The sequence below is a fragment of the Cetorhinus maximus genome, chromosome 13 (genome assembly GCF_964194155.1).
Source record: "Cetorhinus maximus chromosome 13, sCetMax3.hap1.1, whole genome shotgun sequence".
NCBI lineage: Eukaryota > Metazoa > Chordata > Chondrichthyes > Lamniformes > Cetorhinidae > Cetorhinus > Cetorhinus maximus.
In genome coordinates, this window is record NC_135891.1 from 79,930,900 (window position 1) to 79,946,222 (window position 15,323).

General features: G+C 45.8%; 1 protein-coding gene across 1 annotated transcript in view; it reads right to left on the reverse strand.

Annotated features, from left to right (window-relative positions):
- The window catches only part of LOC144688740 (cyclic AMP-responsive element-binding protein 3-like protein 3), a 61,655-nt gene that overhangs the window by 26,640 nt on the left and 19,692 nt on the right, over positions 1 to 15,323 (reverse strand). The window contains exons 2-3 of the mRNA XM_078555636.1: positions 11,982 to 12,128; positions 11,284 to 11,563 (exon numbers count right to left, since the gene is read on the reverse strand). Of these exons, the coding sequence (XP_078411762.1) occupies positions 11,284 to 11,563; positions 11,982 to 12,128 (427 nt within the window). The remainder of the gene's footprint in view (positions 1 to 11,283; positions 11,564 to 11,981; positions 12,129 to 15,323) is intronic.

Consider the following 15,323-nt stretch of genomic DNA (forward strand, 5'->3'; position numbering starts at 1 on the left):
ACTGAACTGTAATTTCCTGTGGTTGCGGAGATAATGAAGGCTGATTACCACCTCAACAGCAACCATCTCCTGTGAGTTATATCCCAGACTGTGGACATGATGTGAGTTGAAAGAAAGCAGATCTGGGTGAAAGACATGTTTGTTTTTTCCCTTTCAGGAATACACAAGCAAAGGGGTTAAAAGCCAACTGCAGCCCTGGGCTCTGTGTGCTAGTTTTGGTAGTTCCAGGCCTGGTGTGTGAAGGGTGTACTGTGAAGGTAACAGTGAAGAACATCAACCAGGCATCCCTGTAAAAAAAAGTCTTCTCTCTCTGATTTCTGGAGGCTAGTCACAAGTCAGCAAAGCTACAGTTGAAAAAGAAGCAGGACAACTCCTTTTAGCTAACCTGCAGAACCAAGAATTTCCAAACCCACTGCTCAACTGCCAAAGTCAGCTCTACTGAAATCACCCAGATTAATGGCCACAATGTTTCGCCATCTACTCCTCAAGGACACGCCAAAGACTGATTTGTATATTTTTTAAACCTTTATTTCTGGACTCATGCCTGACAAATTTATTAGAATTCTTTGAGGAGGTAACTAGCAGGATAGATAAAGGGGAACCTGTACATGTAACATATTTGGATTTCCAAAAGTCTTTGAACATGGGTACCGCACATAAGGCTACTTATTGGTGCTGGGGGTAGTATATTAGCATGGACAGAGGATTGGCTAACTAATAGAAGACAGAAAGTTGGGATAACAGGGGCATTTTCAGGATGATAACCTGTATCTAGTGGAATGCCACAGGGATCAGTATTGGGGCCTCAGTTATTTACAATATATATTAATGACTTCGATGAGGGAAGTGAATGTACTATTGCCAAATTTGTGGATGATACAAAAATAGGTGGGAAGGTAAGTGATGAGGATGACATAAAGAGTCCACAGAGGGATATATACAGGTTAAGTGAGTGGGCAAAAAAGTGGCAGATGGAATATAATGTGGGAAAATGTGAGGTTCTGCACTTTGGCAGGAAGAATAGAAGAGCTGAATATTATTTAAATGGAGAAACACTACAGAAGGCTGTAGCACAGAGGGATTTGGGAGTCCTTGTGCATGAATCCCAAAAAGCTAACATACAAGTTCAACAGGTAATAGGGAAGGCAAATGGAATGTTGGCCTTTATTTCAAAGGGAATAAATATTGAGAAGTCTTGCTAAAACTATACAAGGCACTAGGTAGACCACACCTGAATACTGTGTACAGCATTGGCCCCCTTATCTAAGGAAAGATGTACTGGTATTGGAGGCAGTCCAGAGAAGGTTCACTTGGTTGATCCTGGGTATGGAGGGATTTTCTTATGAGGAGAGGTTGAGTAGGTTGGGCCTGTACTCATTGGAGTTTAGAAGAATGAGAGGCGACCTTATTGAAACATATAAGATTCTTAGGGAGCTTGACAGGGTAGATGCTGAGAGGTTGTTTCCCCTTGTAGGAGAGTCCAGGAACAGATGACATAATCTCAGAGTAAAGGGTCGCCCATTTAAAACAGAGATGAGGAGGAATTTCTTCTCTCAGAGGGTAGTTAATCTGTGGAATTCTTCACCGCTGAGGGCTGTAGAACTGGGTTATTAAGTATATTCAAGGTGGAGATAGACAGATTTTTAATCAGTAAGGGAATCAAGAGTTATGGGGGAAAGGCAGGAAAGTGGAGTTGAGGGTTATGAGATCAGCCATGATCTCATTGAATGGCAAAGCAGACTCGATGGGCCGAATGGCCTATTTCTGCTCCTACGTCTTATGGACTGACTTCTCATTTCTAATCTGTATATATGTGTGTTGCATTTTTATTATTTTTTCTCACGTTTTAGTAACGAATAAACTCACTCTTTCTTTGACTCAAGAAAGCCTGGTTAAATTGGCTCCTTTTAAAACATTAATTCATTTGGACTGGGGAAAGGTATCCACAAGGGAAGGGATCCTTTTCAAATTAACCTTGTTGCAACCAATCGAGTGGGCTGAATAAAGAAGGGAAGCCAGTTCATCCCTCCTCAGCTGGGAGCATAATAATTTGGAGTATCTCATCGGGGATTATAACAAATTGGGGGAACCTCGCCCGGGGACTGGTCGTAACATTTGAAATAGAAAGAAAGACTTGCATTTATACTTCACCTTTTAAGAGGTGGTGGCGTAGTTGTCAGTGGTATTCCAGAGACCCAGGGTGATGCTTGGTCACCCCATTACAGGAAGGATGGGATCACTTTTATGGGGGTATAATGGCCTAGCAAGCCAAATTTGAAAAAAAAACACTGCAAAGCTAATGAATAAATTAATTATCTAAGTCGAGATGGCTGGGCAGGTGATGTGCTGTAGCTGTATGATGTGGTTGCTGGCAGATCCCATCCCATTGCGAGCCGCAGTGACCACATCTGCAGCAAGTGTTGGTTGCTGGAGGAACTCCAGCTCAGAATTGATGGGAGGGGGAGAGTTACCTGGACGCTTTGTATCAGGAGGCCGTCACACCCGGTAGATTAAGTACCTCAAGTCCGGTCAGTGGTCAGGGTCAGCAGGGTGTGACTGCAAGTGAGGCAGGTAGAGGGATCCTGTGTTCAGGAACAGAGGAGCCTCAGCTCTTGACCTTGTCCAACAGGTACGAGGTACTTGCTCCCTGTGTGGATGAGGAACAGGGCTGTAGTGAGGATGAACCAGCTGACCCCAGCACCGTGGCACAGGAGGCCATTCAAGAGGGGGGGGGGGGCGGCAAAAAGACAAGTGGTAGTTGTAGAGGATTCTATAATTAGGGGAATTGATAGCATCCTTTGTAAGCAGGATCGAGAGTCCCACATGGTATGTTGCCTGCCCAGTGCCAGGGTGAAGGACATCTCTGACCGGCTTGAAAGGATATTGGAGAGAGAGGGGGAAGATCCAGTTGTTGTGGTCCACATCGGGACAAATAACAAAGGTAAGACTAGGAAAGAGGACCTGTTTGGGGATTATCAGGAACTTGGAACTAAATTAAAGAAAAGGTCCTCAAGGGTTATAATCTCCGGATTACTACCCGAGCCACGTGCAAATTAGCATAGGGACGCAAGAATAAGGGAAGTAAACACGTGGCTAAAGGAGTGGTGCGGGAAAGAGGGGTTCCATTTCGTGGGGCACTGGCATCAGTATTGGAACAGGAGGGATCTGTACCATTGGGACGGTCTCCACCTGAACCAAGCTGGGACTAATGTTCTAACGAAAAGGGTAAATAGGGTGGTCAACAGGACTTTAAACTAGAAAGTGGAGGGGGGGGGAAGGAAGGGTAAAACTCCAAGAAGTATGACTAATGGGAAACAAAGCAGCAGGTTAGCGTGTGGGGGGGTGGATTCAACTTCATGAAAAATTGTGAAAAAACTGAAAAGAAAGGAGAGCCCAGGAGAGGCTATTAAAGTCTCCAGAATACAAAATAGGACAGAGTGTTTGGAAAGGGCTAGGAATCTAACTTCAAGCACATCAGATAAAGGGATGACAATTAGAAAGGGGACGGGAAATACAGGACTGAAGGTATTGTATCTGAATGCACGCAGTATATGATGTGGTGGGCATTACGGAGACATGGCTGCAAGAGGATCAGGACTGGGAGCTAAATATCTAAGGATATACATCCTATCGAAAAGATAGGCAGGTTGGCAGAGGGGGTGGGGTTGCTATGTTAGTAAGAAATGAAATTAAATCGATAGCAAGAAATGATGTAAGGTCAGATGATGTAGAATCTGTGTGGGTAGAGTTGAGGAACCGCAGAGGTAAAAAAACCATAATGGGAGTTATGTACAGGCCTCCGAACAGTAGTCAGGATGTGGGGCACAGGATACACCAGGAGATAGAAAAGATGTGTAAGAAAGGCGAGGTTATAGTGATCATGGGGGATTTCAATATGCAGGTAGACTGGGAAAATCAGGTTGGTAGTGGATCCCAAGAAAAGGAATTTGTAGAATGTCTACGAGATGGCTTTTTGGAGCAGCTTGTGGTGGAGCCCACTAGGGAACAGGCAATTCTAGATTTAGTGATGTGTAATGAGGCAGATTTGATAAGGGAGCTTAAGGTGAAGGAACCCTTAGGAGGAAGTGACCATAATATGATAGAATTTACCCTGCAATGAGAGGAAAAAGCTGGAATCAGATGTAATGGTATTACAGTTGAATAAAGGCAACTACAGAGGCATGAGGGAGGAGCTGGCCAGAATTGACTGGGAGATGAGCCTAGCAGGAAAGACAGTGGAACAGCAATGGCAGGAGTTTCTGGGAGTAATTTGGGAGACACAGCAAAAATTCATCCCTAGGAAGAAGAAGCATACTAAAGGGAGGACGAGGCAACCATGGCTGACCAGGGAAGTCGGGGACAGCATAAAAACTAAAGAGAAAGCATACAATGCGGCGAAGAGCAGTGGGAAACCAGGGGATTGGGAAGCCTACAAAGGCCAACAGAGGACAACTAAAAAAGAAATAAGGATGGAGAACATTAAATATGAGGGTAAACTAGCCAGTAATATAAAAGAAGATTTCAAGAGTTTTTTTTAGATATATAAAAGGTAAGAGAGAGGCAAAAGTGGACATTGGGCTGCTGGAAACTGACGCTGGAGAAGTAGTAGTGGGGAACAAAGAAATGGCAGAGGAACTGAATAGGTACTTTGCGTCAGTCTTCACAGTGGAAGATACGAGTGACATCCCCAAAGCTCAAGAGAGTCGGGGGGCAGAGGTGAGTATGGTGGCCATTACCAAGGAGAAGGTGCTAGGAAAACTGAAAGGTCTGAAGGTGGATAAATCACCTGGACCAGATGGATTACACCCCAGAGTTCTGAAGGAGATAGCTGAAGAGATAGTGGAGGCATTAGTGGTGATCTTTCAGGAATCACTGGAGTCAGGGAGGGTCCCAGAGGACTGGAAAATCGCTAATGTAACCCCCCTGTTTAAGAAGGGAGTGAGGCAAAAGATGGGAAATTACAGGCCAATTAGCCTGACCTCGGTCGTTGGTAAGATTTTAGAGTCCATTATTAAGGATGAGATTTCAGAATACTTGGAAGTGCATGGTAAAATAGGGCAAAGTCAGCATGGTTTCATCAAGGGGAGGTCATGCCTGACAAATCTGTTAGAATGCTTTGAGGAGGTAACGAGTAGGTTAGACAAAGGAGAGCCAGGAATGAAAGGCTTAACATATGAAGAATGTTTGAGGACTCTGGGTCTATACTCGATGGAGTTTAGAAGGATGAGGGGGGATCTGATTGAAACTTACAGAATACTGAAAGGCCTAGATAGAGTGGACATGGGGAAGATGTTTCCATTAGTAGGAGAGACTAGGACCCGAGGGCACTGCCTCAGAGTAAAGGGAAGACCTTTTAGAACAGAGATGAGGAGAAACTTCTTTAGCCAGAGAGTGGTGAATCTATGGAATTCATTGCCACAGAAGGCTGTGGAGGCCAGGTCATTGAGTGTATTTAAGACGGAGATAGATAGGTTCTTTATTGGTAAGGGGATCAAAGGTTACGGGGAGAAGGCGGGAAAATGGGGTTGAGAAACTTATCAGCCATGATTGAATGGCGGGGCAGACTCGATGGGCCGAATGGCCTAATTTCTGCTCCTATGTCTTATGGTCTTATGGTCTCAGTCAGTTCAAGAGCAATTAGGGATGGTAAACAAATGCTGGCCTTGCCAGTGATGCCCACATCCCATGAAAGAATAAAAGAAACACTAGTGAAGTCACAGAGGAGATTTACAAGGATATTACCTGGAGTGGAGATTTTTAGCTACGATGGAAGGTCGCATGGTGAGGGTTCTTTTCTTTGCAACAGGGGAGGCTGAGGGGAGATTTAATTGAAATGTATAAAATGATAGAGTGGATGGGAAGGACCTATTTCTGTTAGCAGCGAGTACAATAATCGGGGGCACAGATTTAGAGTAACTGATAAAAGGATTAGAAAGGGGCTAAGAAGGTTTTCTTTCACCCAGACAGTGGTGAAGGTCTGGAACTCACAGGTTGAAAGGGTGGTAGAGGCAAAATTCTTCTATATATTCAAAAAATACTTGGATATGCATTGAGTTGCCATAACCTATAGAACTGTGGATCCAGGGCTGGAAGGTGGGATTAGATTAGTGGAGGTTCCCCTCCAAGCCACTGCCATCCTGACTTGGAAATATATTGCCATTCCTTCACTGTCACTGGATTAAAATCCTGCCCACCGCCTACTCGTGGGCAATTAGGGATGGGCAATAAATGCTGGCCTAGCCAGTGATGCTCACATCCCTCAATGAATAAGAATGAATAAAAAAAAGCTGTTTTCCAGCTGGCACAGGCATGATGGGCTGAATGGCTTCCTTCTGTGCTTCTATATTTCCATGTTTCTATCTTTAATCTTTTCCATAACTACTCTAAATCTGACTGAATTATGATTACCATCACTAAAATGCTCTCCTACTGATACCCCTTCCAGCTGCCCAGCTTCCCTAAAACTAAATGCAAAACTGTCCCTTCTCTTGTTGAGTTTGCTACATACTGGCTAAAACTGGTTTCAGGTGAATTGTTCCTGCAGAGGGCTAGTACAGACACAATGGGCTGATTGGCTTTCTTCTGTGCTGTAACCATTTTATGATTTATTGAAGAATTAGCACTACCACAGGCCCAATGCACTAAATGGCCTTTTGTGCTATAATTTCTGTGACTCCAGATCAAAACAATTAACAACTCCAATAAAAACCAGAATTGATATTTCTCACATTTCTGTTGTCTAACTTGACTGCTTTCGTCATTCATTCTTTAGTGGAAATATTTAGTGAAATGTATATCTGCTACCACCTAATGGTCATTTTGAGGTAAGGTAGAGTTACAGGATAAAAACAAAAAGCTAAAAGCTACTGCGGATGCTGGAAATCCAAAACAAAATAAAAACAGAATTACCTGGAAAAACTCAGCAAGTCTGGCAGCATCGGCGGAGAAGAAATCAGTCAACGTTTCGAGCCCTCATGGCCCTTCAGCAGAACTGAAGCATAGTTTCAACAAGGGAGAAATATAAATTGGTTTAAGGTGGGTGGGGGGGAAGAGACACATTGAGGGTGTGGTGTGAGCAGATAATCAAAAGATGTCAGAGACAAAAGGGTCAAAGAGGTGTTGAAGGTGGTGGTCTTTGTCTGAGAAAAGTGCTAATTAAGAATGCAAGACAGGATATTCAAAGTACAGCTCTAGTGGGGGTGGGGTGGAAAGACTAAAGGTTTTAGTTTTAGATTTAAAAATAATGGAAATAGGTGGGGAAAGAAGAATCTATATAAATTATTGAAAAAAAAGGCGGGTGGGGGGGGGAAAGAAACGGGGTGGGGATGGGGGGAGGGGGAGTTTAAGATCTAAAGTTGTTGAATTCAATATTCAGCCCAGAAGGCTGTAAAGTGCCTAGTCGGAAGATGAGGTGCTGTTCCTCCAGTTTGCGTTGGGCTTCACTGGAACAATGCAGCAAGCCAAGGACAGACATGTGGGCAAGAGAACAGGGTGGAGTGTTAAAATGGCAAGCGACAGGGAGGTTTGGGTCTTTCTTGCGGACAGACCGCAGGTGTTCCGCAAAACGGTCGCCCAGTTTGCGTTTGGTCTCTCCAATGTAGAGGAGACCGCATTGGGAGCAACGAATGCAGTAGACTAAGTTAGGGGAAATGCAAGTGAAATGCTGCTTCACTTGAAAGGAGTGTTTGGGCCCTTGGACGGTGAGGAGAGAGGAAGTGAAGGGGCAGGTGTTGCATCTTCTGCGTGGGCATGGGGAGGTGCCATAAGTGGGGGTTGAGGAGTAGGGGGTGATGGAGGAGTGGACCAGGGTGTCCCGGAGGGAACGATCCCTACGGAATGCTGTCAAGGGGGGTGAAGGGAAGATGTGTTTGGTGGTGGCATCATGCTGGAGTTGGCGGAAATGGCGGAGGATGATCCTTTGAATGCGGAGGCTGGTGGGGTGATAAGTGAGGACAAGGGGGACCCTATCATGTTTCTGGGAAGGAGGAGAAGGCGTGAGGGAGGATGCGCGGGATATGAGTTACAGGATATTGGACCTGTCACCTTTTGTTCAATTGTTTCAAATGCTTTGATGTTTTCCCCATACTGTGTCTAAGAGCAAAATCAGGAGCATCTCCCCACATTGCCTTTCACAACCTCAGGATGTCCCAAAACACTACAGCCAATGAAGTACTTGTTATAATGTGGGAGACATAGCAGCCAAATTGTGCACAGCAACCTTGTACAAACAGCAATGAGATAATGAGTGATGTCGGTAGAGGGATAAATATTTGCTGAACAACAGGGAGAACTCCTCCACTCTACTTCAAGTCGGGCTATGAGATTTTTTACATCCACCTGATTGGTTTAACGTTTCATTCAAAAGTGCAGTGCAGCTTTCCCTCGAAACAGCACTGGAGGGTGAACCTAGATTATCTGCTCAAGCCTCTGGACTGAGACTTGACCAACCTTTTGACTCAGAGATGAGATTGCTACCAGTGGGTCATGGATAACACCTTCTGCTGGCAGAAGATGGCTGTTGCACCTGTAATCTATTGTGTAAAGTACTTTGGTTGATTGCAAAGTCATGAAGCAATCCAACATGAGCTTTGAACCTTGGTCAGGAATCCCCTATTCCTCCTGGCAACAGCAGTTGGACACCACAATTGGGTTTGTTCCCTCTTATCTTGGGAGGGGAGATCAGCCAGGATGCCCACTCCCATGTGCCTTCCCGTGACATCTGCTGGGAAGTATGAGTGTGGGGAGCTGTCGATGATAGGGATCGGGTTTCTCTGTGATGCCCAAACAGCCTGTAGACATCAGCTGCCTGAACTCAAGCATGAAGAACAATTGTTTCCAGGACTGTTACTGACCTCATCTCCTCTGGAAATCTTCCTTCCACAGCTTCCAAACTGATAGTCTCCCAACCTCGGACAGCCCGCTTCTACCTCCTACCCAAAATCCACAAACAGGACTGTCCTGGCAGACCAATCGTGTCAGCCTGTTCCTGCCCCACAGAACTCATTTCTCGCTATCTTGACTCCATTCTCTCTCCCCTTGTCCAGTCTCTTCCCACCTCCATTCATGATTCCTCTAACACCCTACATCATATCAACAATTTCCAGTTCCCTGGCCCCAACTGCCTCCTCTTCACCATGGACGTCCAATCCCTCTACACCTCCATCCTCTACCAGGATGGTCTGATGGCTCTCCACTTCTTCCTCGAACAGAGGTCCGAACAATCCCCATCCATCACTACTCTCCTCCGTCTGGCTGAACTTGTTCTCACGCTGAACAATTTCTCCTTAAACTCCTCTCACTTCCTCCAAATAGAAGGTGTGGCTATGTGTACCCGCATGGGCCCCAGTTATGCCTGTCTCTTTATGGGTTATGTGGAACATTCCTTGTTCCAGTCCTACTCCGGCCCCCTCCCACAACTCTTTCTCCGGTACATCGATGATTACTTCGGTGCTGCTTCATGCTCTCGTCTGGACCTGGAAAAATTTATTAATTTTGCTTCCAATTTCCACCCCTCCATCATTTTCACATGGTCCATCTCTGACACTTCCCTTCCCTTCCTTGACCTCTCTGTCTCAATTTCTAGTGATAGACTGTCCACCAATATCCATTACAAGCCTACCGACTCCCACAGCTACCTTGACTACAGCTCCTCACACCCCGCTTCCTGTAAGGACTCCATCCCATTCTCTCAGTTCCTTCGCCTCTGTCGCATCTGTTCTGATGATGCCACTTTCAAAAACAGTTCCTCTGACATGTTTTCCTTCTTCCTTAACTGACGTTTTCCACCCACGGTGGTTGACAGGGCCCTCAACCGTGTCCGGCCCATCTCCCGCGCATCCGGCCTCACACCTTCCTCTCCCTCCCAGAAACATGATAGGGTCCCCCTTGTCCTCACTTATCACCCCACCAGTCTCCGCATTCAAAGGATCATCCTCCGCCATTTCCGCCAACTCCAGCATGATGCCACCACCAAACACATCTTCCCTTCACCTCCCTGGTGGCATTCCGCAGGGATCGTTCCCTCCGGGACACCCTGGTCCACTCTTCCATCACCCCCTACACCTCAACCCCCTCCCACGGCACCTTCCCATGCAACCGCAGAAGGTGCAACACCTGCCCCTTTACTTCCCCTCTCCTCACCGTCTAAGGGCCCAAACACTCCTTTCAAGTGAAGCAGCATTTCACTTGCACTTCCCTCAATTTAGTCTACTGCATTCGTTGCTCCCAATGCAGTTTCCTCTACATTGAAGAGACCAAACGCAGACTGGGTGACCGCTTTGCAGAACACCTTCGGTCTGTCTGCAAGCATGACCCAGACCTCCCTGTTGCTTGCCATTTCAACACTCCACCCTGCTCTCATGCCCACATGTCCGTCCTTGGCCTGCTGCATTGGTCCAATGAAGCTCAACGCAAACTGGAGGAACAGCACCTCATCTTCCGACTAGGCACTTTACAGCCTTTGGACTGTATATTGAGTTCAACAATTTTAGATCATGAACTCTCTCCTCCATCCCCACCCCCTTTCCGATCCCCCCCTTTTTTTTCCAATAATTTATATAGATTTTTCTTTTCCCACCTATTTCCATTATTTTTAAATGTATTTCCATCCATTGTTTTATCTCTACTTTTTAGCCTATTTCGATTCCTTCACCCCACCCCACCCCCACTAGGGCTATCCGTACCTTGCTTGTCCTGCTTTCTACCCTTAATTAGCACATTCCTTAGATAATATCACCACCTTCAACACCTCTTTGCCCTTTGTCTGTGACATCTTTTGGTTATCTCCACCTATCACTGGCCCTCTATCCAGCTTTACCTGTCCCACCGCCCCCCCCTTATACCAGCTTATATTTCACCTCTCTTCCATTTTTACTTAGTTCTGTTGAGGAGTCATACGGACTCAAAACGTTAACTGTGTTCCTCTCCGCAGATGCTGCCAGACCTGCTGAGTCTTTCCAGGTATTTTTATTTTTGTCATGAAGAACAATACTTTGAGTGAGGTGCCGAAGAATTCTCATCATCTTCAGGAGGGGCGAAATTATATGGCAAGGGGAAAAGAGTTATAAAGTTGCACTGAAAGAGTTCCATGTTTGATTCTATGCGATTACTTCTTTGTGTTAAACATCCACAAATAAAATGCTCAGCATGCTGCATTCTCACAGACATAAGGACTGATTGCAGGGAAATGAAGGAGAAAATAAATCGTGGAAATTCCTCATCAAACCCCTTCCATTCACTCCAGCCCCGAGGAGACTGTGGTTAGAGGGAAACACAGATTCTTACCAAAACCGATGGAGATCTGCGCATCTGGGATATCCACTCTCGGACCAGTGGCCCAGCAGCTGGACTCTGGCCCAGGGTGAAAGGTCGGCTTGATGTGTACCACTTCGATGTTCCGGGGGCTGTTAGATGGCACACAGTGCTGGGGACTGTCCAGCTGGTCAGAGAGGTGGTCTTCAGATATCCCACTGTCACTGCCAGCCGAGGACCAGAGTGGGGAGGCAGGGACAGCTTCACCTAGGATCGAAGACAGGAACTCCTCACTGCTGCTACCATTGTGGATCTGAAGGGCAACGAAAGAGGGTTTGCTTAGTGACAGCTTGAATTCCGCCAATACTTTACCAGCTGAAATTTGGGAGGATGTTGTGGGGTTACAGTGCTCTGTGTGTGTGAGGGCAACCCAGAGTTATGATTCTCTGCATGTGGGTGAGTCAGGGTTTCTATGCCTTGAATGTGAGGAGAGGGGGGGGGTTTGAATTGGGGGTTACATTGCCCTGTGAGGGGTTGATCTGGGGTTATGATGCCCTCTGAAGGGTTGAGTCAGGTTTGCGATGCCTTGTGTGGGGATTATTTGGGATTACAATGCCCTGTATGTATGGGTGTGAATCTGAGTTACGATGTCCTGTGTGTGTGTGGGTGACTCTGCATGTAATATATACTCCATGTACGCGGGGGTGTCTTGACATTTTAATGCTTCTTACACTCGGCTGTGCAATCCCCCAGCTCTCTACACGCCCCCTGTCATCTGCGTGGAAGCCCTCATGGCGAAGAATCCCATCCTGTTGGTCAAACAGGAGATCCAGGAGCTCCACGCTGTCCAGGTCATGAGGCAGGCCATCTGCTGGCATCTGCAGAAGGAAAAAAATACGCAATCTTTAACCTCAAATCCAAGGGAACAGAACCAAAAATCAGCCCAGTGGAGTGGTTTGCAGAGATAGGAAATAAAAGATAAAAACAAAAAGCTAAAAGCTACTGCGGATGCTGGAAATCCAAAACAAAAACAGAATTACCTGGAAAAACTCAGCAGGTCTGGCAGCATCGGCGGAGAAGAAATCAGTTAACGTTTCGAGCCTTCATGGCCCTTCGGCAGAACTGAAGCATAGTTAGAAGAAGGGAGAAATATAAATTGGTTTAAGGTGGGTGGGGGGGGGGGCGGGGGGGGGAGAGACACATTGAGGGTGTGGTGATTGTGGAGATGAGCAGATAATCAAAAGATGTCACAGACAAAAGGGTCAAAGAGGTGTCGAAGGTGGTGACATTTGTCTGAGAAAAGTGCTAATTAAGAATGGAAGACAGGATATTCAAAGTACAGCTCTAGTGGGGGTGGGGTGGAAAGACTAACAAGGTTTTAGTTTAGATTTAAAAATAATGGAAATAGGTGGGGAAAGAAGAATCTATATAAATTATTGAAAAAAAAGGGGTGGGGGGGGGGAAGAAACGGGGTGGGGATGGGGGGAGGGGGAGTTTAAGATCTAAAGTTGTTGAATTCAATATTCAGCCCAGAAGGCTGTAAAGTGCCTAGTCGGAAGATGAGGTGCTGTTCCTCCAGTTTGCGTTGGGCTTCACTGGAACAATGCAGCAAGCCAAGGACAGACATGTGGGCAAGAGAACAGGGTGGAGTGTTAATATGGCAAGCGACAGGGAGGTTTGGGCCTTTACCACTCTCAGCCTATTGCAACAAACACAGCCACAAGTACCCCACCACCACGCCCCCACCCCAACCACCACCCCCACTCCACCCCCACATGGTGAGATTTGAATCCAGATTACCTACAGCTACTGCTTAGTAGCAGAATAATACTGTACCCACCAATTACTGTGAGCAATGCCATGGGAGATCTTCTAGTATCTTACTCAAATACACAAATGGAAAGTATTTTCATTTTCATTTTCCTTTAGCAATATACATTCCCTTCCCTTTATTTTAGCTTCTTAGTTCCTCTATTTGTACCTCCCATCAGTTTCCTCTTTCAACTTTTGGGTGAGTACCTCACCTCCACTAGGCAGCTGAGGCAAGATCAGAAACTCAGCCCACTGAATAGCACACCAGCATTTATATATATAGAATTATCTTACACAGAATCTACAGTTCAGATACAGGCCATTCAATCCACCAAGCCCACGCTGGTGTTAATACTCCACATGCACCTCCTCTTACTTTAATTCCCTCTTCCTTCCCTGTGCCCCTTAGCCCTTTATTCCCTTCTCCCGCAAGCCTCCCACTAATGCGTCAATGCTATCTGCTTCAACAACTCTACAGGGCTGCAAACTCAACATTCTCACCGCTCTTGGGCCTGGTATGTAAAGAACGGTTATGTGGATCATGTAACAGAGCTTAAATGATGGCCGTCAATAAAGAAAGAACAGAGAGAGAACAGTGGAGACCAAACAAAGGTTAAAATTGGCCTACCTTAGGAACTGCTCATGGACTGAACATCATTGGATACAAGTTTGTCCAATTTATTTCAGCCAGAAATATTTTATTTGGGATTCATTGTGGAAATACTGGCATGTTTTGAAATACCCTCAAATATTCTGAGACTCCCAGAGACCCAGTACAGATTCCTGGGCACCATCTGTAACTACTGACACATTCTTGGGGACCTGCAAATAAGCATACACTCCCAAGACCCCCTTCAAATATTGATCCTTGTCTGGAGACTCTCTGCAAATATTGACATGCTCCCGGGGACTCTCAGCTGCTCTTTGTCCGAATTTCTAGGATGACCGCACAGACTCACTATTCTCACCTCAAATCATATAAGGGCAGAGATTGTGATGCAACTTCCTGGTTACTCTAATCTGTACTGACAGTGGGCCTAAAGAACTACTAAATGCCGACAAGACCCATCAGGCCAACGCAAATACTAGCAAAACCCATCAGATCCACCAATCACAAGCAAATCCCATCAGACCCATCCAAACACCAGAAAATCCTATCAGACCCTCCCAAAACATCAATAAATCCCATCAGACCAACCCCAAACAACAGCAAATCCCATCAGACCCACCCCAAACACTAGCAAAACCAATCAGACTTCCCCAAACGCCAACAACCCGATCAGACTCACCCAAATACTTATAAGACCCATCAGGCCCACCCAAACACCAACAACACTCAAGAAGCTTGATGCCATTAAGGGCAAAGCAACCCACTTGACTGGCATCCCATCCACAAACATTCACTCCCTTCAGCACCGATGCACAGTAGCAGCAGTGTGTACCATCTACAAGGTGCACTGCAGGAACTCACAAAGGCTCCTTAAACAACATCTTCCAAGCCCACGACCACTGCCATTTAGGAGGATAAGGGCAGCAGATAGATGGGAACACCACCACCTGGAAGATCCCCTTCAAGACACTCACCATCCTGTCTTGGAAATGTATCACCGTTCCTTCACTGTCGTTCGGTCAAATTCCTGAAGCCCCCTCCCTAACAGCATTGTAGGTGTACCTACACCACATGGACTGCAGCGGTTCAAGAACGCAGCTCACCACTGCCTTCTCAAGGGCAAATAGGGATGGGCAATAAATGCTGCCCTAGCCAGCGACACCCGCATCCCTTGAATGAATAAAAAAAACATATTTTGGGTTGTTAACAAACAGTTATGCCAAAGGTACAGAGTGTTCTCTGGACAGTGTTTGGATTTGTATATGTAGAGTTGACCAAAGTCCATCTCTTCAAAAGATCTCACAAGTACTGGTGACAACACATGCAAGTACCAACCATCACAAATCAGAATCTTTTACTGTGTGCTCTGTACAAGCAACAAGAAATATTTTCAGGACTCCATTGATTAACATTAATTAAATAACTTTGATAAATAACATAACTAAATTAAGCAAAAAGTGTAATTCAATCATAATACTGAGAGCTCAGTTGAACAAATACTTGATACAGGGACAAAACCTTTTTGGCAGGGCTTTTTGGCAGGGCTTTAACAAGTGGGGACAGTTTAGTTTTGGACACTTGTGTAAAGGGGGTAATAGTGAATTGGCAATGTGCTGCACATCTCCCACAATTTTTATTTCCATCGACTTCA